Raw genomic sequence first — 26,216 nt, forward strand, 5'->3', positions numbered from 1 at the left:
TTAAGTTTTTGGTTTTGCAAGAGATGTGTGATGTTTTGCATGTGTGTGTTTGGGGTTTTGTGTGTAGTCTAGTGAAAAGGAGCCATAGTTTCAGAAATGATGTGTAAGCAATTGTCAAAAACTGTAATGCTATGCGTCTTGCATTAGAACACAATAGTAATTACTACTTATGTAGGCCTAGGTAATTACAGCCCAGCCTTTGACCAAGTTTGTTCCCAACTAATCTGATAACTTTATCATTTAAACAGCTGTAGCCCATTTTAAACCGATACTGTTTTCATTTTTAGAAACGCAGGCCTTCTTGTTTAAATTTAAGAGAATTCCGGCTATATAGGCAATTTATTTTTTCAGGCATGTGAGACTTTTGCACACTGCACAAATTGCTAATTTCTTGACCCATTGGTTTTTGCAAACGTGCACAAAGATCGCCAAACAAAAGAAAACACAACCATCCAATTGTGTCGTCACAGTCGGGACCGCCTTCTGTGTACTCGCAGCCTTCCCAATTTGAAGTTGTACAATGTGTATGCTGCCTGGACAGAAGCATCAGTGTGTTGGCTGCGATAGAGGAGTGGGAGGGATATTGATATTGTGGACATTTTATTGTTTCTTCTGCTTTTTGTTGTTGATCACAGCGCACATAATATGAAGAATATGACACTTCGAAGGCTTAAAAAAGTAAACTCCTGTGATCCAGCTAGTGGACTTTCGAGCCAGGACGAAATTTACTTTCCGTCCTCAAAGTCAGACAGTTGTAAAACTATGGATTTACCAACTAATTCCTCGGAGGTGTATAATTACAAGACTTTGGCTTACTCTGGTGGAACGTTGCCAAGGAACTACAGAAAGGTATGTATCCTGTGTTACAGTGATGGTTACATTGTAACTTGCACTTGCTCCTTTAATATTCAGAACTAGGAAACTCGGTCATTTCTGACTTGCCAATGCGTTGAACGTGGCACGTGATTATCTACAACTAGTTAGTTAAACATGTCCTAGTTCCGATTTGCACAGGAAGGTGGCAGAAGTATTCGACTAAAGATATCAATGAAAGCAGAAGCGCCATGCCTATAGGTGGCACGTGCCCACTTTGACTTGTCCTGTTTTAAAAAATATTCTTTGTTGTTTCTCTGTAGTACTACTAGCCTGGCGCCTAGCAATTTTTATGAAGTTGGCTTTTGCTAGCCCAGAAAGCTTCCCAACCTCAACTAGGTACACTCTTAGGGAGAAAACGGTGCTATCTAGAACTTGAATATGTTTTTGTCCTCGCAGGACAACCCCTTTTTGGTTCCATGTAGAACCCTTTTCACAGAAGGTTCGTAATGGAACCCAAAAGGGTTCTCTTATGGGGACAGCCGAATAACCCTTATAGAACCCATTTTTGTAAGAGTGAACTAAGAAGCCATGTCAGGCTATCAATCCAGTTAGAGTCGCTAGCTTGTCTAACTGTTTTAGCTGGCCAGGCTGGCAGACTTTAGAAAAGCAAGCAATTACTAAATGTACTGAGTAAGACTCTCATTCCTTTCAATCTTTACACAGAATTTTGCAGAGATGAAGAGAAGCATATTTAGTTTAAAAAAAAGAAAAAAAGAACCACCAGTCAGTAAACCATATTTTGTTTTACATATAATTAAGCATAATGATTATGGCTCTAGATTGCAGGAAAAAGCTGTTTCATGTGTTACACTTTTTGTTGTTGCTAAATTCACCACCCAGCCATCTGGAATGATGCCCTGAATGAAAGCACATGGCAGTGTCACTTTCAGCAACAGAGCCCAGCTTGGATATGCTCAATATTTGAAGTCTGATGTAAAGTTTGTTCATTTCTCATGGCTTCTCACTAGCACATATATTGCGCACATAAAAGGATGTCTGGTGTTAATTATGAGTCTGACGGCATTCATTGTGTTAGAAGCTGTTTTTCAGTCTCTCTATCTCAAGGCCATCAGACTGTCAAACAGCCATCACTAACATTGAGTGGCTGCTGCTAATATACTGACTCAACTCCAGCCACTTTAATACTGGGAAAATTGATGTAATAAATGTATCACTAGCCACTTTAAACAATGCCACTTTATATAATGTTTACATACCCTACATTACTCATCTCATATGTATATACTGTACTCTAGCATCTACTGCATCTTGCCTATGCCGTTAGGCCATCACCCATTCATATATTTTTATGTACATATTCTTATTCATTCCTTTACACTTGTGTGTGTATACGGTAGTTGTTGTGAAATTGTTAGGTTAGATTACTTGTTAGGTATTACTACATGTTAGGAACTAGAAGCACAAGCATTTCGCTGCACTCGCATTAACATCTGCTAACCATGTGTATGTGACAAATAAAATTAGATTTGATTTAGAAACAGCAGTGGGAATATTTGTATGACCCTTTCTTGTCTGAGCCCAATATGGGTGGTCTGTTGCTGTTTTACGCACCAAGCATTGTTTCCTGTTTTGATATAAGCTTTGTATAAGAGGTGGCACACTCAAGCAAGAACATAAATGGTGTTCGCTTGTCACGTTCCAACGCTTTCCACATGGCCCAGCATCATAATCTGGGAATTTACTGTGATGTAGATTGGCAAAATAGATTTTTTGGGGGGAAAGCTGAAGCAGTTTTGTTTGACACAACAGCATTGGCTGCCCTTGTTCTATAGATGTACTGTATTAGCAGGCCAGCCAGAGTTATACACAGGCCTCCTTCCTATGTCTCTCACCATCATCTGGAGCCTGGGGCCACAACAGGGGAATGTGCAGGGCACCCTGCTCTGCACCCACCACCCCCAGGAGTCTCTCTCTCTCTCTCTCTCTCTCTGGGAATAAATGAAGTCATTGAGAGGGGCCCGGGACAATTCTGGGAGTGTTGGAAAATGCCCAAAGAGGTAGAGACATAAAAATGCCCTTTCATTGGGTCAACACTTAGGATCATTGAGGTAGAACAGAGGTGAATTGATTGTAGGCTAAATACAGTACGTTATGTAGTATGAGAGACTTGTAGTTTACACTAAGTAAAGTGGAGGTTGGGTCCCAATTTGGCTTGGGTTTTCCCTCAATGCAGTGATTGTGGCAAGAGGACCAAAGACTCAAGTCCACACACACATCTGGTTTGTCTACAGTCTGAGTATAACCTGTACAAATAGGGAGATATTTTAGATCGTTATTGAAAAAAAAAAAAACACACAGTTTGGCGTATCAGCAGTCTGGGCATCACAAGACAGTGGACAGCGTAGAGTAGAGCTAAATATAGGCTAAACCGGGATCAGACAGAACCAGAAATGCGTGTCTATCTGTAATTGTTTCTTACCCGTGTTTTGGCTCAGTAGCTTAAAAACACACACTATACACATACAACATGCCTCAGGGGGACCTGATGGACAAGAAGATTGAGGTGTGTACTGAACCTGGCCTACGTACGTAGTTGGGAAATCCCTGTGTGTGGTTTCTGTTCTAAACCCCCCCCCATAAAACTGTTTTTGGTTGTCATATTTCATGTCTGTTATGTTTTCAATTCACAGAGTGGCGGGCTGCAGAAGTGGAAGCCTCTCACTCAAACACCAGAGCCACAGAGGTAAGCCCAACAGTCATCTCACACCCTTCCGTCAGTTTCAGGACACATTGGTGTATCTGTCACTTTTTCACTCTTACTGTGAAAGAAGCGCGTCATACAAAGACCGTCAGAACAGACCCAATCAGCCTTACTCTAAACCCTTTCATTCACAGCAGACCCAAATGATGTGTTAACTAAGCTACAGTAGGCTGCTTTCAGAGTAATTAGAGTATTTCAGAGGCCTCTGGGTTTGATTCTTGGGAAATTTGAATGTGGTGAGTTACAGAAAGGCAGTAGTACAGTAACCTTTTTGTGTTTTTGGTTATTACTATTTGACATTCTAATGTATTATGCATTTCTATCTAATCTATGGATGCTGTTATGATGTTAAGTGGACATTGCAGTACACACTGCCCAGTTAGACCTTTGGACATTTTTACTTTTGGTATGACGCAAAGAGCTCTTTGGAAACAAAAGAGTGCTTGTCATGTTCTGGCATCAGCAATATCTTGTCATGCAATTTAGATAAGAACATGCAAGAGTTTTATTTGTCATTTTACTGTAGCTGTACTGTAGTTATTTTCTTAGTAGTGTACTTTGTGGATGATTTATAATGCCATTTTTTTATTGTTAATTCTGTAAGATATCACATTTTCTTTGTCACATGCGTCGAAAAAGGAAATAGTAACACTATAAAAACAATGACTAGGCTGTATACAAGGAGTACCAGTACTGAGTCAATGTGCAGAGGTAATAGGTAGTTCAGGTAATTGAGGCAATGTGTGCATGTAGGAAGGGGTAAAAATGCCTAGGCAATCAGGATTTATATAATAAACAGAGTAGCAGCAGAATATGTGAAAGTGTGTGTGGCGTCAGTGTGTGTTGGAGTGTCAGTGTAGTATGTGTGAGTGTGTGTGGGTAGTGGGAGTCCAGTAAGTGTGCAAGGTTCAATGCAAATAGTCCGGGTAGCCATTTGATTAACTCTTCAACAGTGTTAAGACTTGTCGTCCAGTCCATCATGTCCTCCTGAGGCATGTCGTGTGTGTGTGTGTATATATACATATATTTTTTTATCACCACTTCCTAAAAGAAACAACCTTTTCACTATTTAATTCAGTTTTTTTTTGCTTCAAACTTTTTGCCATTTCAGAGTTCTGTTTAACCATGAGTGTATTACACAGCTAGCTATCATGATGTCCATGTATTTTATGCAGAGAAAAAAATCCAAGAGCGTATGTCAAGGGAATTCCACGTGAAACGAAAAGGAGAGCGTGGTTGATAAAGTCAATAAAAAATCTCAGTTTTAATACAAGTTGCAACAGGGAAACACCTCCAACACATAAGCAGAGCGCATGTCTCCCAAGCCTTCTCTGAGCAGGCCCTTGTATCCTAACTACATGTGTTCTGTAAACGCATAACACAGGGTAGTGAATCAGACAGCCTCCCAGAACATAATAATAACCAGTGTCCTTGGAACTGGCGCCTTTAGACTGGCGCGAACACTATCAGCAGTCCATAACATTCAAGTCTAGTGACCATCAACCTTGCACAAATAAAATCATGTGTATTACAGAAAGGAACACTATAATACATTGTGTTAATCATTGAACTGATAATTCATTTTATTCCTTTTAAATGTCCCATTACAGCAGATAAGATATTATCTGGAGTGAATATCTATGGAGAGATCGTTGGAAAGCACTCCATTGCACTCTGGCTATTTCATTATTAAGCATTTTCAGTGAGGATGATGAACCCATGTGTTTTATGGTGGTGATGTCACTCACCAGTCACAATTGGGTCATGGCTCATGGCTCAATACTGTGTATCAAGCAGTCATATCCCAAAAATATTCAATACTGTATATCAAGTAATCATATCCCCATATATTCAATACTGTATATCAACTAATCATATCCACGTTTTTCATTTTAGGAAAGTTGTTGTCCTGGTGAAGAAGGAGGAGGAGACCTTTGGCTTTGAGATCCAGGTAAGCAGATTATAGACGTGGGGGGGGGGTGTAATGGTGGGGGGTGGGGGTTATTTGTTGATTTCAGAGTGTCCTTCTCCCTCACGTTCACATTACCTCAGATGAGATTGATTCCTCCAACCATGTGGATGATTTTCCAATAAATCCCATAAGATACACACTCCAATCTAAATGTGTTGAACGGCCATCAGCGTATCGATCAGATACACTACGTGACCACAAGTATGTGGACGCCTGCTCATCAAACATCTCATTCCAAAATCATGGGCATTAATATGGAGTTGCCCCTCCCCCCCTCCTGTTTGCTGCTACAACAGCCTCCTCTTCTGGGAAGGCTTACCACTAGATGTTGGTACATTGCAGCTACTCTTCCTGGAGTCCACACAGAACATGAAACATGACATAATACAGAACATTAATCGACAACAGCTCAAGGACAGAACTACATAAATCATGTTTTTATTTATTTATTTTACAGAAGGCCTACATATCAATACATACACACAAACTATGTAGGTCAAACAAGGGAGAGTTGTTGTGCCATGAGGTGTTGATTTATCTGTTTTTTGAAACAGAGTTCCATGCAATAATGTCTCTATATAATACTGTGCACTTTCTTGAATTTGTTCTGGATTTGGGGACTGTGAAAAGACGTCTGGTGGGGTGTGTGTGTGTCAGAGCTGTGTGTAAGTTGACTATGCAAACAATTTGGGATTTTCAACAGTTTCTTATTAAAAGAAGTGATGCAGTGTCTCTTCTCAACTCTTAACCAAGAGAGACTGGCATGCATAGTATTTATATCAGCCCTCTAACTATAATGAAGAGCAAGACGTGCCGCTCTGTTCTGTGCCAGCTACAGCTTAACTAGGTCTTTCCATGCAGCTCTCGACCACACGACTGGACAGTAATCAAGATAAGACAAAACTAGATCCTGCAGGACCTGCTTTTTGGAGTGCGGTGTCAAAAAAGCAGCACATCTCTTTATTACAGACAGACCTCTCCCCATCTTACCAACCATTGAATCTAAATTATATGTTTTGACCATGGAAGTTTACAATCTAAGGTAACGCCATGTAATTTAGTCTTCTCAACTTGTTCAACATTACCAGATTCAGCTGATGTCTAGAACTTAGGGAATTATTTGTACCAAATACAATGCTCTTAGTTTTATAGATGTTTAGGACCAGTTTATTGCTGGCCACCCATTCCAAAACAGACTGCAACTCTTTAAGGGTTTCAGTGACTTCATTAGCTGTGATTTCTGACGCGTAAATGGTTGAATCATCAGCATACATGGACACACATGCTTTGTTTAATGCCAGTGTCAGGTCATCGGTAAAAATAGAAAAGAGTAGAGGGCCTAGAGAGCTAGCCTGCGGTACACCACACTTTACATGTTTGCCATTAGAGAAGCTTCCATTAAAGAAAACACGTTGAGGACTATTAGATAGATCGCTCTGAATTCACAATATGGCAAGGTTGAAAAGCCATAAAACATACATTTTATGGTTATGGTCAAAATAATATCAAAGGTTGCACTGAAATCTAACAGTACAGCTCCCACAATCGTCTTATTGTCAATTTCTTCCAACCAATCATCAGTAATTTTTGTGAGTGCAGTACATGTTTAGTGCCCTTTTCTGTAAGCATGCCAAAAGTATTTTGTTAATTTGTTTACAGAGAAATAGCTTTGTATTTGGTCGAACACAATTTTTACAACAGTTTGCTAAGAGCTGGCAGCAAGTTTATAGGTCTGCTGTTAGAACCAGTAAAGTCTGACTTTACCACTCGAGGCCTGAGGACAAAGACTTTCCTCAGATTAAAAATATGACAAATAGGAGTGGCTATAGAGTCAGCTACCATCCTCAGTAGCTTTGCATCTAAGTTGCCAATGCCAGGAGGTTTGTCATTATTGATCAATAACAATAAAAAAAATCCACATCTTTTACAAAATTCGAACTTGCAATGCTTTTCTTTCATTATTAGTTTTTTTTATGCATGAATACGATGGCTCACTGTCCGTTGTTGGCATTATCTACCTAAGTTTGCCCACTTTGCCAAAGATGTAATCAATAAAATAATTGGCAACATCAAATGGTTTTGTGATGAATAAGCCATCTGATTCGATTAAAGATGGAGTTGAATTTCTTTCTGCCCATAATTTAATTTAAAGTACTCCGTGTTTTTCCATCATTCTTCATATCATTGAGCTTGGCTTCATAATGCAGTTTCTTCTTGTTGAGTTTAGTCACATAATTTCTCAATTTGCAGTAAGCCAGCTAGTCAGTTGTTCAGCCAGACTTATTAGCTGCTCCTTTTGCCCCAACTATTTCAACCATACAGTTTTTCAATTCCTCATCAATCCATGGAGCCTTAACAGTTCTAATAGTCAGTTTCTTAACAGGTGCATGTTTTTAGCAATAATTTGAAGAAGCAAATTCATATATTATTCAAGTGCAGCATCTGGATGCTCCTTATTAATCCCATCAGACCAACATATATATTTTTTTACATCCTCCACATAAGTCACAACATATTTTGTATGATCTCTTATACTATTTTAGGCCCAGCTTTTGGAACTTTGGCTTTCTTGGATATAGCATCCAATGGGTACGGATACAGCTTTAGAACAAAGTTCTACAGTATTAGTAAAAATGTGATCAATACATGTGGATGATCTTGTTCCTGTAGTGTTTGTTAATAATCTGAACCAGATTACAGGCACTGGTTACAGTGAGAAGCTTCCTCTTGAGCAAGCAGCATGATGAAAAACAGTCAATATTCAGGTCCCCAAGAAAGTAGACCTTTCTGTTTACATCATACACGATCTAGCATTTCACACACATTATTTATATACTGACTGTTAGCACTTGGGCAAAGTTAACTTGCAACCACAACACTTCATTAACATTTGACATAAGATCTTCTCTAAGCATTACATGGATATGGCTCTGAATATATATGGGTTATATATGTATATATGTGTGTATATATATATATATATATATATGTATGTATGTATGTATGTATGTATGTATGTATGTATGTATGTATGTATGTATGTATGTATGTATGTATGTATGTATGTATGTATGTATGTATGTATGTATGTATGTATGTATGTATGTATGTGTGTGTATATATATATATATGTGTATGTGTATATATATATATATGTGTATATATATGTATGTATATATATATATATATGTGTATGTGTGTATATATATATATATATATATACAGCAACACCTCCCCCATAATAATTTCTCTCTTCTATAGATGGCACCTGGGCCTGTTAGCACCTGGGCCTGTCATTGGGCCGGTGGTGGGTTTTCCAGTCCTGTGGGCGCACTCCACCTCAATCTTCCTGTGGTCCATCTCCAATTTCTCATTGATCATTTCCTTGACTTTGTCCTCAGACTCTGTCCAGGTCTCGTGTGGAGATTCTGCAATTCCATCCACAACCATGTTATTCCGCCTTGATCGTCCCTCAAGTTAATCAGATTTATCCGTCATTGTTATCATGGATTCACACACAGAACTAATGTCCTCTCTCAATGACTTACAGATTGCTGTCATCTTTCCATTCTCCTGTTTCAACTCATTGAGCTGACCCTGGGAGAACTGCAAGCTGTTCATGTCCTGAATCTCTCTGGTCAGGTCATCCATTCTTTTATTAGTTGAATCAATCAGTATTTGGACAACACACTTGAAGCTATTTTCTTGTTGTTGTAACAACTGCTTGTAGAACTCTTTTTGTTTGTTTCAAAGATCCTTCACCTGTGATAGACACCACTGTCCTCAACTGTACTCCCGCTGGCTTTGGTCTTTGTTATGGTAGCTTGCAACGTAGGTTACGCTGTTACTCCTAGCAGTTCCAGACGGCCAGGTCACAGGGAAGATTTGAAACCATAAACAGCAGGGATCTAGACAGCCACAAACCCGTGACAATCTGCAGTCCCAGCCACAATGGCTAACCGTGTCGCAGGATGCGTTCAAGACCTCAAGAAACCCTGTTAGCTTGATAGGCAGCTAGTTAGCAGCTAGCTAGACAGAGAGTAGCAGTCCCAGCAACTGATGCCAACTGCATCCAAACTAAAAAGTTAACTAGCTACTAAGAAACTTTCCAATACACTTTGAAAACAACAAACTTTTCCACAACAACCAACAACCGAGCTCGTTCCACGTTCAACGGGAAGTGCTTCCACTCAGCCACAAGGGCATTAGAGAGGTCGGGCACTGATGTTGGCTGATTAGGCCTGGCTCGCAGTCGGTGTTCCAATTCATCCCAAAGGTGTTGGGTGGGGTTGAGAGCAGGGCATTGTGCAGGCCAGTCAAGTTATTCCTCACCGATCTCGACAAACCATTTCTGTATAGACCTCGCTTTGTGCATGCTGAAACAGGAAAGGGCCTTCCCCAAACTTTTGCCACCAAGTCGGAAGAACAGAATCGTCTAGAATGTCATTGTATGCTGTAGTGTTAAGATTTCCCTTAACTGGAACTGAGGGGCCTAGCCCAAACCATGAAAAACAGCCCCAGACCATTATTCCTTCTCCACCAAACTTTACAGTTGGCACTATACATTCGGGCAGGTATTGTTCTCCTGGCATCCGCAAAACCCAGATTTGTCAGTTGGACTGCCAGATGGTGAAGCGTGATTCGTCACTCCAGAGAACGCATTTCTACTGCTCCAGGGTCAAATGGCGGTGAGCTTTACACCACTCCAGCCGACGCATGGCATTGCGCATGGTGATCTTAGGCTCGTGTGCGGCTGCTCGGCCATGGAAACCCATTTCATGTGTTGACGTTGCTTCCAGAGGCAGTTTGGAACTTGCTAGTGAGTGTTGCAGCCGAAGGTAGACGATTTTTACCCGCTTCAGCACTCGGCGGTCCCATTCTATGCGCTTGTGTGGCCTGCCACTCCGTGACTGAGCCGTTGTTGCTTCTAGACATTTTCACTCCCCAATAGCATCACTTATAGTTGACCAGGGCAGAAATTTGACACACTGACTTGTTGGAAAGGTTGCAATCTTATGACGGTGACATTTTGAACGTCACTGAGCTCTTCAGTACGGGCCATTCTACTGCTGATGTTTGTCTATGGAGATTGCATGGCTGTGTGCTTGATTTTATACACCTGTCAGCAATGGGTGTGGCTGAAATAGCCAAAATCAATTAATTTTCAAGGGGTGTCCACATACTTTAATGTGTATGTAGTGTACTTTTAAGAAATGTACCCCTGAACCTCATTCTTTCTCAATATAAGGGTCTGATGTATCCCATCCCATGACTGGAGACAAGGAGGCGGTTTTGTAGTTGTTTTCTCTCGGGTCTATTTTCAAAGCGGCATGGTTTTGTAAAATCTTCTTTCACACTCCTGCGTGTCGTGTCAGACCTACTATATTCCAATCCCTCGAGCACTGTAAACACTCTGACTTCTGCACATAGGCCCCCTTTATCTTTCAGAGCTCCCTCCTCTCTGTCCCTGCAGCGATTCATTTCAATGCACCACTTGTTGTCAGCCTCACCTCTAAGAGGAGATGCCGGCCAATTTAAAGGCCGTGAAAATCCGGCTAATGTAAGGGCCGTGAAAATCATCATTACCAAAGTACTGCTCTAGGTTCACAACACTGCCTTGTTTTGCTTATAGTTATTCCAGATAGATGGTTAAATTTAGGGTTCGGATGGAGGTCCCTCCTTTCCTGCCAAGCCCTGTTCTTTAGGAAGTGAGGTCAAAGCCCAGAGACGGTAGAGATGGATGGCATTAGGATCCTGTGCTTTTTCCATCATGTCGCTGGACTTTACCAGTTCTAAGTGTGATAAGAGGATAATGTCAGTATCAACTATGTACTGTAAATGCATAGTTGGATTGGAATTTGCATGTTCTGTTTCTGTGGAAGGCCTCTGGGTCTGGGAAGGAAGGAAGCCTGCGTTGAGAGATATGGAGAAGTCAACTGCACAGACATGTCAAAACAAGGGAGAATGCTCACAGATTATTTCACGTAGATGAGCATGACACTTGAGTTTGTCTAGTTTTCCTTTCTGTTTGTACAATGCCTTCGGGAAGAATTCTGACCCCTTGACCTTTTCCAAATTTTGTTACGTTATAGCTTTATTCTAAAATGGATAAAGTAACCCCCCCCCATCAATCTACGCTCAATACCCCATAATGACGAAGCAAAAAAACATTGTTTTTTTTAGAAATGTTAGCACAAAATATCGGATATCACATTTACATAACTATTCAGAACCTTTACTCAGTACTTTGTTGAAGCACATTTTGCAGCGATTAGAGATTTGAGTCTTAGGTATGACGCTACAAGCTTGGCACACCTGTATTTGAGGAGTTTCTCCCATTCTTCTCTGTTTCTTCTCAAGCTCTGTCAGGTTGGATGGGGAGCGTCGCTGCACAGTTATTTTCAGGTCTCCCCAGAGATGTTCAATCAGGTTCAAGTCCGGGCTCTGGCTGGGCAACTCAAGGACATTCAGAGACTTGTCGCAAAGCTACTCCTGAGTTGTCTTGGCTGTGTGCTTAGGGTTGTTTTCCTGTTGAAAGGAGAACCTTCGCCTCAGTCTGAGGTCCTGAGCACTCTGGAGCATGTTTTCATCAAGGATCTCTCTCTACTTTGCTCAATTAATCTCCCAGTCCCTGCTGCTGAAAAACATCCCCACAGCTTGATGCTGCCACCACCATGCTTCACCATAGGGACGGTGCCAGGTTTCCTCCAGATTTGACGCTTGGCATTCAGGCCAGAATTAAATCTTGATTTCATCAGACCAGAGAATCTTGTTTATCATGGTCTGAGTGTCCTTTAGGTGCCTTTTGGCAAACTCTAAGCAGGCTGCCATGTGCCTTTTACTGATGTGTGGCTTCCGTCTGGCCACTCTACCATAAAGGCCTGATTGGTGAAGTGCTGCAGAGATGGTTGTCCTTCTGGAAGGTTCTCCCATCTCCACAGAGGAACTCTAGAGCTCTGTCAGAGTTACCATCGGGCTCTTGGTCACCTCCCTGACCAAGGCCCTTGTCACCCAATTGCTCAGTTTAGCCGGGCGGCTAGCTCTAGAAAGAGTCTTGGTGCTTCCAAACTTCTTCCATTTAAGAATGATGGAGGCCACTGTGTTCTTGGGGACCTTCAATGCTGCAGGAAGTACCCTTCCCCAGATCTGTGCCTCTACACAATCATGTCTCTGAGCTCTATGGACAATTCCTTTGACCTCATGGCTTGGTTTTTGCTCTGACATGCACTCTCAACTGTGGGACCTTATATAGACAGCTGTGTGCCTTTCCAAATAATGTCCAATCAATTGAATGTACCACAGGTGAACTCTAATCAAGTTGTTTAAACATCAAGGATGATCAGGATGCACCTGAGCTCAATTTCGAGTCTCAAAGCAAAGGGTCTGAATATTGTGTAAATAAGATTTCTGGTTTTTTTTTAATCTAAAAACCTGTTTTTGCTTTGTCATTATGGGGTATTGTGTGTAGATTTGATGAGAATGTCTTTATTGAATCCATTTTAGAATAAGGCTGTAACGTAACAAAATGTGGGAAAAAGTCAAGGGGTCTGAATACTTCCCGAATGCACAGTGGATAGCTGGTTTTACACCTGAATAGGTGGCATTTGACATTATTTACTGACTATGGAATTGCCCATTATTTTGTCTGTCACTTAGTGTCTCAACAGACAAGCATGTCAAGGGAAAACCTGAGTTCAAACGTCACCTCAGGATAACGCTGTCGGACGGCAGTTGAATTACACGATTCTTTTGACAAGACAACTTAGGGGAAGTCTGGCTGTGGTTGTCACATTTGCCTTCGAGATAGAAACTGTCATGTGTGAATCAAGGAAGGAAGGTCGTCAACAAGATGTGTGGAAAATGTTTGCGTGTCAATTACACTGTTGGTTTTCTGCAGTATGATGACACAGAATAGAATGTTTTTTAATGTCACTGGTAAATCATAAGGAAATATGTCTGATTGTTCTAACCAAATGTGTTGATAAAGGTCCTGGCTCATGAAGAGACTGCTTTTCATATCCTTTTTTATGACAGATGTTGATAGAGAGCTGTATTAGTTTCGACTAACCACACAAGGGAAATGTAAGCTTATTTTTTTGCATATAAATTGATATCTGTCTTCCTTCTGCCTATCTGTTTCGAAGTTGTCTGTCTTGCAGTTTCGTCAGCCAATGTTATCTAATCTGCTGTGTAGCACAGGGTTTGTCTGACGGTCCTCGCCAGAGTCAGGCCTTCAGATGCAGACTACAATCTCAGAAGCACATAGTTTAATATCACAAATATTCAACAATACTGTTGGAGAGGTGCTAGGCTCCCCTGTACCATGAACTGTCTTCAAAGTTTCAAATGCCTTTCTGTCTGTTACACAGCAAAGCCTAGAGCTTTAGGTATAGACCTTTTGGCATTTGTGAAGGGAAATGACCAATGATTTTGAACATGACGAAAGAACATATCCATGCCCTGCATCTAATTGTTCCTAAGAATACATTTATTTGAATGAAAAGCTGTCAACCAAAAAGTCATTATTCCACCTTCTTCCAGACATATGGGCTGCACCACCAGGACCAAAACTCTGTGGAGATGTGCACATTTGTGTGCAAGGTTCATGACGACAGCCCCGCTCAACAAGCCGGACTCAAAGTCGGTAAGTGAAACTGAAAAACCCTGTTCAATAGGGATTTATTTTTTATTTTACAGTGTTGAACAGCATTCGACACATACAGTACATGACCTGCCTTTACTGAATATAGACCTCAGGCGAAGAAGGGAGGACAGGTGTTTTTAATAGGAGCCCGCCCCTTTCTTGTTTGCCAGCCAGGAAGCTAGTAGTCTCTAAGTAAACGCAAGCACAAATGCGTTAGGGAAGTACAAATATTAGTGTGCCTACTCATTTTCCAGTCAACAAACACTAACGGGAGAGATTGTTAAATTTAACACCATATGAGTCAACTCCCTCGTCTCCGTTGCCGCCTTGCCGGATACAATACCTCTGTCAAACACATACAGTAACTCGGCCATGTCTATTTCAATCATGTTTTTTTGTGTGTGTTTCAAAAATAGCCTTCTTGAATAGACATGCTCTATTTTTTTTATAGTCTGAATCATCATTACCATCCAGTTTATCAGAAACAATAGGGGAAGTGAACGAAGAAATTGTATATTCTCACATTTCATTTCTCTAAACCTTATACTACAGTACACGTGTCTGTTAATCTCAGCGAGAAGGCGCTCTAGAGGCAGGGCTACATCCTCCCCTTCACACTATTCATCACATCAGACATGCAAGTGTCAGTTTCACATTCCATACATGACTTGTTTATTGTTCCCTCCCTGTGTTTTTCTCTAAACTCAACCATTAGGACTTTATCAGTTGTGGCTGCTTTGTGTGACGTGCTGTTGTCGGTGCCCAATAATGTTTGTGCCATGTTTTGTGCTGCTACCATGTTGTTGTGTTGCTACCCTGCTCTGCTGTCATGTGTTGCTGCCTTGCTATGTTGTTGTCTTCGGTCTCTTTATGTAGTGTTGTGTTGTCTCTCTTGTTGTGATGGTGTGTTTTGTCCTATATTTATATTGTATTTATTTTTAATCCCCGTCTCCGCATGAGGCCTTTTAGTAGGCCATCATTGTAAATAAGAATTTGTTCTTAACTGACTTGCGTGGATAAATAAAGATTTACATTTGAAAAAAGATCTCACTGGGGAGAAAAGGGTGTGGTTCACCAGAGGGGAAAAGGCATTGCAACTCCAACCAGGTCGGGTCAGAACCATCTGAAATCAATAAAAATAAAATGTAAAATGTATTTAATAAAATTAAATAGACTTGCCATAGTCTGACAGTAACAGATGGAGTAACACAAATCATTGATCAATATTTTTCAGGCTGTCTTATCAGGAAAAGTGGGTAACCACAGCACGTGTGCCAAGTCGCCTGCCATGACCACACAGCCAGGGTTTAGACTAGAGTGCCTGTATCACACATGGGCTGCAGGAGCACCAGCCAACCAAGTGCTTCTTATTGCTCTACAAACCACAGACGCTAGTGGGATCAAACTAGTCTCAGCAGAACCACAGCCGTGATAAAGCCACACTGGAATGAACTGGGTCCGTTGCCGTTTTGTTAACATGTGTGTTGTTTTGTGCACAGGGGACACCATCACTAGCGTGAACGAGACCACTGTGGATGGATTTCAGCACAAGGAGATTGTTCAGCTAATCAGGGCCTCTGGGAACTCCATTAGGTAAGCAGATCACATCTCATTGGTAAAGGGAACTGGCAAGGGGATTGGGGGCTGGTTGTGGATGGTAACAACTTCAATGCTCCACTTTGTATAAGCCCTAGTCAAATCGGTTCTTTATAAAGAGTTTGTCGACGCTTTCTAATGTCGTTTTCATACGGATAGATCTTGAGTCTTTTTTTCTTGCGCAGTGTAGCAGTACAAAAATCACACAGAATCAATAATGTAGTCTGGCTGTTGACTGAGAATGGGAATACTCATTCATGGCTGACTCTGTAAATCTAGTCTAGTGGCTCCTGAAAGATATTCTGGAGAAAGGTAAGATCTTTCAAGTGATTACCATACAATGAATGTGACATGGACGTACTCTAAACCGTTCTGTTCATGTTTGCACACCAAAGTTGCCTAGAAGCAAGCCATATACCGTTGTTAATATGCAGAATGAACTTGCTCCGTGTTACATTGGAACCACACTCTCACTCTCTTTGTCTGCTTGTAAAAGATAAAAGGCCTATTAGAATCGAGACCCATTTTTATAAACTCAGAAGGCAACTGATTAAGCAGTGGAGTTAACCACATGAGAGGCCCAGCTCATGCCTCTTGTCTAACTATAGACTTCATCAAATGATTCTCGCCTCTAGTAAACATATAGGCCTACTGAACCATTAACAGAGAGCTTGTATCAGCCCAGTAAAAACAACAAACCCCTCAGATGTGCACCTGTTGCTGCAGTCTAGTGGGTGTCTTGAAACGTGATACCATCCTGAAGCTTCCCCCCCCTACTTGTAAACTGTTGAGCCGAGACTCTAGCATGTTAGGGTCTCCTATATAAGGGCCTTTACATGGCTACTTCTGAAGTTCCTCTCTATTCTTAATTGGGCCCAGAGTATGCTTTGAATCCTTACTTTTCTTTGTGGCTCTCTGGCCTTCCTGTGTCTGAATTAACACTAACATTACTGTCTTCACTATAGGCTGGAAACAGTGTACAGCGACTCCATTCGAAAAGCAGAACTGGAGGCAAGGCTTCAGTATCTAAAGGTGAATCTCCCCCCCCCCCCCCCCCCCTCTTCCCCTTGTTAGCAAACCTCTGGTTCTGCTTGCTTCTACATTTCAACAGAAATTGAGTATCCAGTGTGGTGTGTGACAATGACAAAAGGAGTTGACTATAGAGCACAAACAGATCTGGGACCAGGCTAGTGTGTGACTGGGATCAGTCTGACAGTGTAGTGAAAAGCCTATAGCCAGTAGCCCGAAAAAGCAGCTCTCTCACCATGCAGCACGCTAGATTTAGACCAACCCCTTTCCCACCTGTTTTTCCCTCTGCTCCACCTGTTTCATGACTAGCGGCAGCAATGCTCTCCAGCATGCTTACAGAAGGCTGTGAGATCACATTGAATGAAAGTAGGCACGTAGTTTTACAAGCTTACGTTACACTTGGCTGGTAGAAAGGACCTTTTTAGTATCTGAAAACAAGTGGCTTTTCTCAAGATGACGGCTGCTGTCCCCAAGCTCATCCATCAGGCACACAGTTGGAAATCACACAAAATGTCACCTTTTTGACTGCTTTCTAATATTGCTGTATTTCCTTTTATCAGCAAACCCTACATGAGAAATGGGATGAATACAGATCTTTGATGATGCAAGAGCAGAGGCTTGTTCATGGTAAGTTATTTGTTTATGTTGATCTATATGATCTCAGGTAAATTTAATTTGAAGTCAATTCAAGATGTGTAACACTCTTTCCCTGTGTCCTCTAGGCATAGTGATGAGTGATGCTGCTATCTATGAGTCCCTGGAGTCTGCGGGGGTGTACGGTAGTCTGGGCGCACCGAGCCCGGCCGCCCTGCGTGCCCTCCGCTGCACCGGCAGCACCAGCAGCAGCGCCAGCCACCTGAGTGTCACCACAGAGGAGGACCCACTCTACCAGACCTGTCTGTACCAGGGGCAGGGTGACCGCCTCAACGACGCCAACGGTGACCTCACCAGAACCACCAGCAGCACAGAGAAAGACCAACAGGAACAGGAGAAGCCACCCCAGGGTAAGCAGAGACTGATCCGCCCCGCCAGCGAGCTCTTCACCTCGGCCAAGACCCACCTGACCCGCAGCGCCAGTACACGCAGCTACCTGAGGGGCTCCAACAACTCTTCGTCAGCACCAGGGGAGAAAGTGCAATCGGGAGGGTTCAGCTCGCTACAGAGGAAACCCAAACAGAAGAGCTTCCGCCGACGCCTCCTCAAGTTCATCCCTGGACTGAACAGAGCCATGGAGGAGGAGGAGAGCAAGCTCTGAGGACTAAACACCCAAAGAACTGGAGACTCTTTCTGACCCAAAGACTTAACATGGCCTCTGACACTCTAAAACTAACAACCAACAACCAAAGATTTCAAATAGTGCCAAATCTACTTTTGTACTTGTTAATGTTACATTTGGTCCAGTAGAACCAATGGTTCTTTGAGTTTTGAAGCACACTCAATTTTCAGGAGAGGATTTGACATCTGTACATACTGTACCTTGGTTACTGGTTTTATATTTCATAAGTTATTTATTTATTTTTGACTTGTAAGACCTATGTACAGAATGATTTTTTTTTCTTTTTTTTGTGCTTTTTAAAATTATTTTTATTAGATTTTTTTTTGTCATCATGACAGTTGAAAACAAATGCCTCATTACATGAGACTTTTTATAAGAGGCACATTTGTTTACTGCCTTTGTACCAGATTGATCCTGTGTTCTTTGCCAAAAATATCTAAAAATAAATGTGTAATTTTGATTAGCCTGGCTTGTTTTTTAATTTTTTTTTATCTAGTATGTATGAACACTTTGTTTCCTGGAGTACATTGACTGTCTATTCCACAGCTGGTCTAAGAAGTTGTAGCTGACCCAGCACGTTAACATAATACACCATTTATAAGCAAAAACACCAGATGTTTCACTCTAGACTGTGAAGCAGTCACACAATAACAGTGAAAATATATATTATTCTGAGATACTTGTAATATCTATCCCCTTCATGTGCTTTCATAACCCTTTTGGCCCTTTAAAAAAATGTTATGGCCTCAAGGGTGGGGATGAGGGATGGGCGGAGGAGGGTTTTAGTGGTTGAACATTCTTCCGATTCTCAAGCTGTGATTGTCGGAGAGGCATAATCCAGAAAGGAGGCCGTTTTGTATTTGGTCTGACAGTCATTTAGTTGTCGGGAGAACGCTGCGGGAATGTGCTGAGAAAAGAATGGCCCAACATTCCAAAACCCTGCTGCCCTCCTTTTCAATTCTTGCAGACAAATGGTGAGCGCTCTTGGTTCCATGCTCACTACATTCCCATGGTTTGTTGAATGCTCAGATGGTCAGGCCGAGGGGGTTAAAGGGGGGGGGGGGGGGGGAGGGGGGGTCACAGTTGACCTAAGAGGTTACGATGGTCCCTCTCTCCTTTTGCACCCTAATCCCTTTGTCCTCTGCTCAGTCATTTACAATTGCATGAAGAGAGGCTGTGAACACTGATGGCATTTAGACATGTTTCAGACATTCAGAGCCAGGACCACTTAAATCCCTGGCCCTTTTGTTGTTTTAAGCGGAGGAGGAGGAAGGGGTGAATGAATGGAAAGCTGATGTGAGAGGGATTATTATGCAAGCTTGTGGCTTGTGGCCCTAAAAATGTTAGAGAACGAATGGACCCTTTCTTTCACTACAGTCTGACTGCATAACGAGCAGGGAATTAGACAAGGGCGATGACGACCCAAACAGAATGAATGTGTGAATGGGGCATTTACAAAAAAGCTGCCAAAACAAAGAGCATGCAGTTGGTGCTGGGCAATTAACACAGTGGGAGGTGAGACTGCGGGGCTGCTCTGCCCCCCACTGTTAATACACTGCTGTTTATTTAAGCCAGAGTGCTGTATTTGTTGTGTGTAAAAGGGGATGGATGTCCAGGGTGTACTGTTAGGACATGAACCATGAGAAGTGGACATGTCTGCTGATTCGGAGCTGTGAGTTAAAATACCTTTCAGGCTAGCTATGACCCTACCAGTTTGAGGGATGGGTGTGTACCAATACCATTGTCGCAGTGTCACAATAACAGGTCTTCAAAAAATATATACCCACAAAACAATCTTCCATGGATGAGTTTGCTGAAAGAGTAAGCCTGTGAGAGAGTGTAATCAATCATCTTTTTATTTGAAGTAACCCTCTGTTTTCTCATATGAAGTCTTTAGACCAGTTCACCAGGAGCGGAGATCTCTTTCCACCCATATATACCTCATCCAAAAACAGCTGACTCACATTTGCGCTGACGTCTGGCGATTCAAGTTTCCAATTCCATAATCGTACTAGGGTGTCTTGGACAAACAGAGGTCATTTTGTCACCTGGTGTATAAATTCTTATCCAGTCAAATGTGGATTATTACTGTGAAGCTGTTTAGTGTCTGTACTGCATCCATACTGAACACGCCTTGACTAGAGAGAGCAAAGGTTACAAGCATCAAAGCCCACATGGTGTGCTGGGGTCATGCTGTGCCAATTGTTACTGTTGTTGAGTCTTGAAACATGCCTGAATATTTCCACTTTTGGGACCCATCAATGCAGACAGAGGTGGGGTTATGGTGGCTGGGGGTCGTCGCCGTGAACCTTTTCCCTGATAAAAATAGAATGCTCAGACGAGGAAGTGAGAGCTGGTCTATGACACAGTAACGACACTGTGGTTAGTGTAGGTGTCTGGCATGTTGGAGCTCTATGTTATTGGTTGTCTCTGGAGGAAGCGTTAAGAGATCTGTTGGGTAGGCAGTCTACGCATGCAGGATGTGGGTGACGATTGTGAAAAAGAGTTTTGCTCATATCTCTCTCCATACTGGTGGACTTACTGGATTCCCCTCGTTTTTTGGTTGGTGTGTGTGTGTGTCAGGGGTGGGTGGAACAGGGGGTAGGATAGGAATACAAAACAGACGACAAGTGCATGGCTTGATGGGACACTTGTGCTTCTCCCTAACAACTCGACAAGTGGGGTATACAAAGAGAGGAATCGGGGGAGGAACCAGAACTGTTGATTTCCCTACTTAACTCAAATGGCCAGACCACTGGGCACACCATCTCATTTCAATGAGAATAATTGGGTCATATTTGGTTGAGATGTAGATTAATGAGATAACAACCTACTGTATATTCACCCAGTCAAAAAGACAGCCAAAGTTAGTTGAATTTTCAATGTGTTATCACTATGCTTTTAACCATCTACAAGCACCACCAAATTCCCATGGAAAAACAATGTTGGATTTTTGGTTTAGTTGTCACCCAAATGTCCATCACTACGCTTTCAACCATTTTAAAGTACAGCAAAATTCAAATGGGAATACAATGTAAGATATTTTGTTTATTTATACAACAGATTGTGTTATCACTGTGCTTCCTCTAATAGCAGAACCAAGTGACCTGGATTGATGTTGAGATTCGATTAAAAATACATGGTGCAATTGATCTTTTCAACATGTCCCTGATTGAGTCTGTAATACCAACATGTTTCAAGCAGACCACCATCGTCCCTGTGACAAAGAACACAAAAGGCAACCTGCCTAAAAGACTACAGACCTGTAGCACTCACGTCAGTAGCCATGAAGTGAAAGGCTGGTAATGGCTCACATCTACACCATTGTCCCAGAAACACTAGACCCACTCCAATTTGCATACAGATCCAAACAGATCCACAGATGATGCAATCTCTATTACACTCCACACTGCCCTTTCCCACCTGGACAAAAGGAACACCTATGTGAGAATGCTATTCATTGATTACAGCTCAGCGTTCAACACCCTATTACCCTCAAAGCTCATCCCTAAGAAAAGGATCCTGGGACTAAACACCTCCCTCTGCAACTGGATCCTGGACTTCCTGACGGGCCGCCCCCAGGTGGTGAGGGTAGGTAGCAACACATCTGCCACACTGATCCTCAACACTGGAGCCCCCCAGGGGTGAGGGATCAGTCCCCTCCTGTACTCCCTGTTCACCCACGACTGCATGGCCAGGCACAACTTCAACACCATCATTAACTTTGCAGATGACACAACAGTGCATACAGGCCTGATCACCGACAACGACGAGACAGCCTATAAGGAGGAGGTCAGAGACCTGGCCGCATGGTGCCAGAATAACAACCTATCCCTCAACGTAACCAAGACTAAGGAGATGATTATGGACTACAGGAAAAGGAGGACCGAGCACACCCCCATTCTCATCGACGGGGCTGTAGTGGAGCAGGTTGAGAGCTTCAAGTTCCTTGGTGTCCACATCACCAACAAACTAGAATGGTCCAAAAACATCAAGACAGTCGTGAAGAGGGCACGACAAAACGTATTCTCCCTCAGGAAACAAAAAAGATTTGGCATGGGTCCTGAGATCCTCAAAAGGTTCTACAGCTGCAACCTCGAGAGCATCCTGGTTGCATCACTGCCTGGTACGGCAATTGCTCGGTCTCCGACCGCAAGGCACTACAGAGGGTAGTGCGTACGGCCCAGTACATCACTTGGGCTAAGCTGCCTGCCATCCAGGACCTCTACACCAGGCGCTGTCCCTCTGAAGGCCCTAAAAATTGTCAAAGACCCCACCCACCCAAGTCATAGACTGTTCTCTCTACTATCGCATGGAAAGCCCCCCCCCCCCCCCACCCCTCTTTTACACTGCTGCTACTCTCTGTTTATCATATATGCAAAGTCACTTTAACTCTACATTCATGTACATACACATTTTTATTTCAATGACTAAAGAAAGCGTTTGGTTGCAGTCATTGCAGCTACAGGTGGCACAACCAGTTATTGAGTGTAAGGGGGCAATTACTTTTTTACACAGGGGAATTGAGTGTTGCATCATTTTGTTTATTAAATAAGTATTGAAATATTGTGTTATTTGTTCACTCAGTTTGCCTGTATCTAATATTAGGTTTTGGTTGAAGATCTATTAAGTGGAGATCTCTCAACAATCATTCTCATGATAGCACATTGCTAATAGTCCATGATAAATAACATAGCTTGGTTAAAACCCAAGATAGGACACCAAAGGGTAGCTATATATAGAGCAATTCTCCAGTAGGAGGTGCTGCCCAGTCTTTTTTAATGATAGTGGATATAACTTTGAAGATCTGACATTGCTTTAAAGATACAAATTCAACTGATTTTATAATGTTTGTCTATGTTGACATTTGATTACCATGATGACAATCCTATGGTTGAAATTTCACCATCAGTTTACTTTGATTACTTTTTTCAAATCCAGTGTATTATCCACGTAGATTCCACATCACAATACGTTGACAAATTACGCTGAAACAACGTTGATTAAACCAGTTTGTGCCCAATGGGTAGCTTCAGTTGTTGTCTTGAGAATTGCCTTTATGTTGTCCATTGTCTATACTGCCATCCATTATACTATTGTTTGAGTGTTTGGGACAAGTCACACAACATCAAACGAGGCCAGTACCTGTAGTGTAGACCCACCCAGTATTCTTCTCGTGTGTGGCAATGTTGATCTGTATTCTCCGCTATATGAATATCTTCCCACTCAGTCGTACAACCCGATATAGTGCCATGTCATGCTGAGGTCTAATATGTGGTAAATTGTGTTTTGACAGCATGAAATCTTGTTTTCCAGAGGAACTGATACTGCATAGCCTATTGTGTCACCATGCAGAGGCTCGACGTGCCTGCTCCTACAGACCCCTGTAGGACCTGCTTTTCCTAGTTTACACACTGACAGGCTGGCATCAACGCTCAGAGTTTATTAGACTGCTCCCTGGAACAAAGTTCACCTTGTGTGGAGAGGTGGCATTCTCGTTGTACTAAAGACGCACCAAAATATTGACCTTCATTGGAAAAATAACACTAATGGTGGATATTAACACTTTTTGTGTGCAGTGATAAACAGCAAGTAATCTGAAGGCCTATCCTTATCTACTTCTGTAAATTGCCCGCAAATTCCACAAAAAAAGAGAAGAACATCACCGGTGAAAATGCTTGACGACAAAATGTCCTTCTAATAAAAGTGGAACTGCGACAATCGCAGTTCACAGAGTTCACACAGATACACAAATAGACACGCCATTTTCCCACACAAGTGAGCGAAGTGTGAATGTGTCTCATTATAAATATGCCTTTAACTCCCTATACTACTGCTGAACGGTTTAACAGGATGCAATGCAGTGTTCTGCTGGTCTCTCAGATTCACTTCTAGAGAAACTACAACAGCTGCAAGCTCACCCCTCTGAGTCCACTCTTTATGGAGGGAGAGAATGCATCTGTTCTATGTGGCAAGCTTTAAACTCATATGATGGGGTCAGAGTAAATGTTTTACTTTGATTTACCAGTACATCTAAGATTCCTTACAACCGGAAGTGTAATCTGGTTTAGATGTTGTGGTGGAGGTGCAGCTGGTGAGTGATGAGTTTCAGATCTAGTTATCGGTTTGTTAATGCCGGTTCCTCTTTCTAATAGGTTTACAATGTTTGCTCACAGAAACCGTTATGGATTCTGCCAATGTTCGCTCTTTCTCTAATCTCTCTCTGCTCTAACTCTCATTAAAGGGGTGTGAATCACCACGCCAAAAATATAATTCTATACAGAATTCAAATGGGAATTTGCAATGACTGCTTTTGACTACTCTATTAAAAAAAATCTATGTTTAGTGTGAAGCGTTTCATTTCAGAACCACTTTTTGAAAGTGTAGAAAACATGGACAACTGACAACATTATTTGTTTTAATCTGTACTCCTCTGAGTTTGCACCAGTCAAAATGTTTTAGGAACATATTTAGCTAACCCCTAGGCCATAAGTAACCAGGGAGATGCATTACATAATGCTTTTTCAACAGTTGTGAGGACAGAGTGTCTGATGTAAAATGGACACATTTCAAATTCATTTCTCTCCCTCCCATTCTGAGAATGCCCTCCTCACACACAATAGCAGGAAGTGACTCAAGGCGAATGATCTTCGTCAGAACTGGACTCACTCTACAAGTTTGGAAATGTCCAAAATGTCCATGCAATTTAAAGATCCAAGATAACCAATATTGTTGGTAATATTTATTACTGGATATTAGTCCAATATAGGAATCCAAAGACAATGGCCATTCAACAATATAAAGACATATTGTTATTGCAGTTATTGCGCCACTATGTTTGTCCTAGCATGTCTCAACCCAGTGACAAAGGGGGGTCTGACACCTACGGAGATCTGAGGGATGCCTTCATGGCTGTACTTCAGCACTTCTTAAAGAGGACGTCTTTGCTGGGTTAGAAGCACAAGAAGGGAAGCGGCGACAGTAACCGTTTCCTGTCTCTAGAGAGAGGGGAAGTAGTCGGGTTCAGACTGTTCTGGAACCCAGAGCGTTCTGGGATGTTGAAGAAAAACAGTCACATTCATACTGTACAATACAGCACACAGAGTACCAGTCAAAGGTTTGGACACACCTACTCATTCAAGGGTTTTTCTTTATTTTGACTATTTTCTACATTGTAGAATAATATATTTTACATGTGAGATTCTTCAAAGTAGCCACCCTTTGCCTTGACAGCTTTGCACACTCTTGGCATTCTCTCAACCAGCTTCATGAAGTAGTAACCTGGTATGCATTTTAATTAACAGGTGGGTGTGCCTTGTTAAAAGTTCATTTGTAGAATTTATTTCCTTCTTAATGCGTTTGAGCCAATCAGTTGTGTTGTGACAAGGTAGGGGTGGTATACAGAAGATAGCCTTATTTGGTAAAAGACCAAGTCAATATTATGTCAAGAACAGCTCAAATAAGCAAAGAGAAACCACAGTCCATCATTACCTTAAGACACGAAGGTCAACCAGTCCGGAAAATGTCAAGAACTTTGAAAGCTTCTTCAAGTGCAGTTTCAAAAAGCATCAAGCACTATGATAAACTGGCTCTCATGAGGACCGCCACAGGAAAGGAAGACCCAGAGTTACCTGCAGTGGATAAATTCCTTCGAGTCACCAGCCTCAGAAATTGCAACCCAAATAAATGCTTCAGAGTTCAAGTAACAGACACATCTCAACATCAACTGTTCAGAGGAGACTGCATGAATCAGGCCTTCATGGTGGAATTGCTGCAAAGAAACCACTACTAAAAGGACACCAATGAGAAGAAGAGACTTACTTGGGCCAAGAAACACAAGCAATGGACATTAGACCGGTGGAAATCTGTCCTTTGGTCTGATGAGTCCAAATTTGAGATTTTTGGTTCCAACCTCTGTGTCTTTGTGAGATGCAGGGTAGGTGAACAGATGATCTCTGCATATGTAGTTCCCCCCGTGAAGCACTGAGGAAAAAGTGTGATGGTGTGGGGGTGCTTTGCTGGTGACACTGTCAGTGATTTATTTAGAATTCAAGGCACACTTAACCAGCATGGCTACCACAGCATTCTGCAGCAATATGCC

The 26,216-nt window shown here is 42.0% G+C and overlaps 1 protein-coding gene across 1 annotated transcript; it reads left to right on the top strand.

The window, feature by feature from the left end:
* Nucleotides 1-467: 467 nt before the first annotated feature.
* Nucleotides 468-18,579, top strand: tamalin (trafficking regulator and scaffold protein tamalin). Its single transcript, XM_021566144.2, has 8 exons — nt 468-849; nt 3,528-3,580; nt 5,495-5,549; nt 14,112-14,214; nt 15,714-15,807; nt 16,776-16,842; nt 17,400-17,466; nt 17,562-18,579. The coding sequence occupies exons 1-8, from the start codon at nt 646-648 to the stop codon at nt 18,092-18,094; spliced, it is 1,176 nt and encodes a 391-aa protein (XP_021421819.1). The 5' UTR covers nt 468-645; the 3' UTR covers nt 18,095-18,579.
* The last annotated feature ends 7,637 nt before the right edge of the window (nt 18,580-26,216 follow it).

The sequence above is a fragment of the Oncorhynchus mykiss genome, chromosome 16 (genome assembly GCF_013265735.2).
Source record: "Oncorhynchus mykiss isolate Arlee chromosome 16, USDA_OmykA_1.1, whole genome shotgun sequence".
Taxonomy (NCBI): domain Eukaryota; kingdom Metazoa; phylum Chordata; class Actinopteri; order Salmoniformes; family Salmonidae; genus Oncorhynchus; species Oncorhynchus mykiss.

What these genes read in the sequence shown, in the direction of transcription:
- tamalin (XM_021566144.2), top strand. Translation starts at nt 646, where the DNA reads ATGAAGAATATGACACTTCGAAGGCTTAAAAAAGTAAACTCCTGTGAT. An exon ending in CCTTTGGCTTTGAGATCCAG is followed by an intron (nt 5,550 to 14,111) that starts GTAAGCAGATTA and finishes ACCTTCTTCCAG; the next exon opens with ACATATGGGCTGCACCACCA. An exon ending in CAAGGCTTCAGTATCTAAAG is followed by an intron (nt 16,843 to 17,399) that starts GTGAATCTCCCC and finishes TCCTTTTATCAG; the next exon opens with CAAACCCTACATGAGAAATG.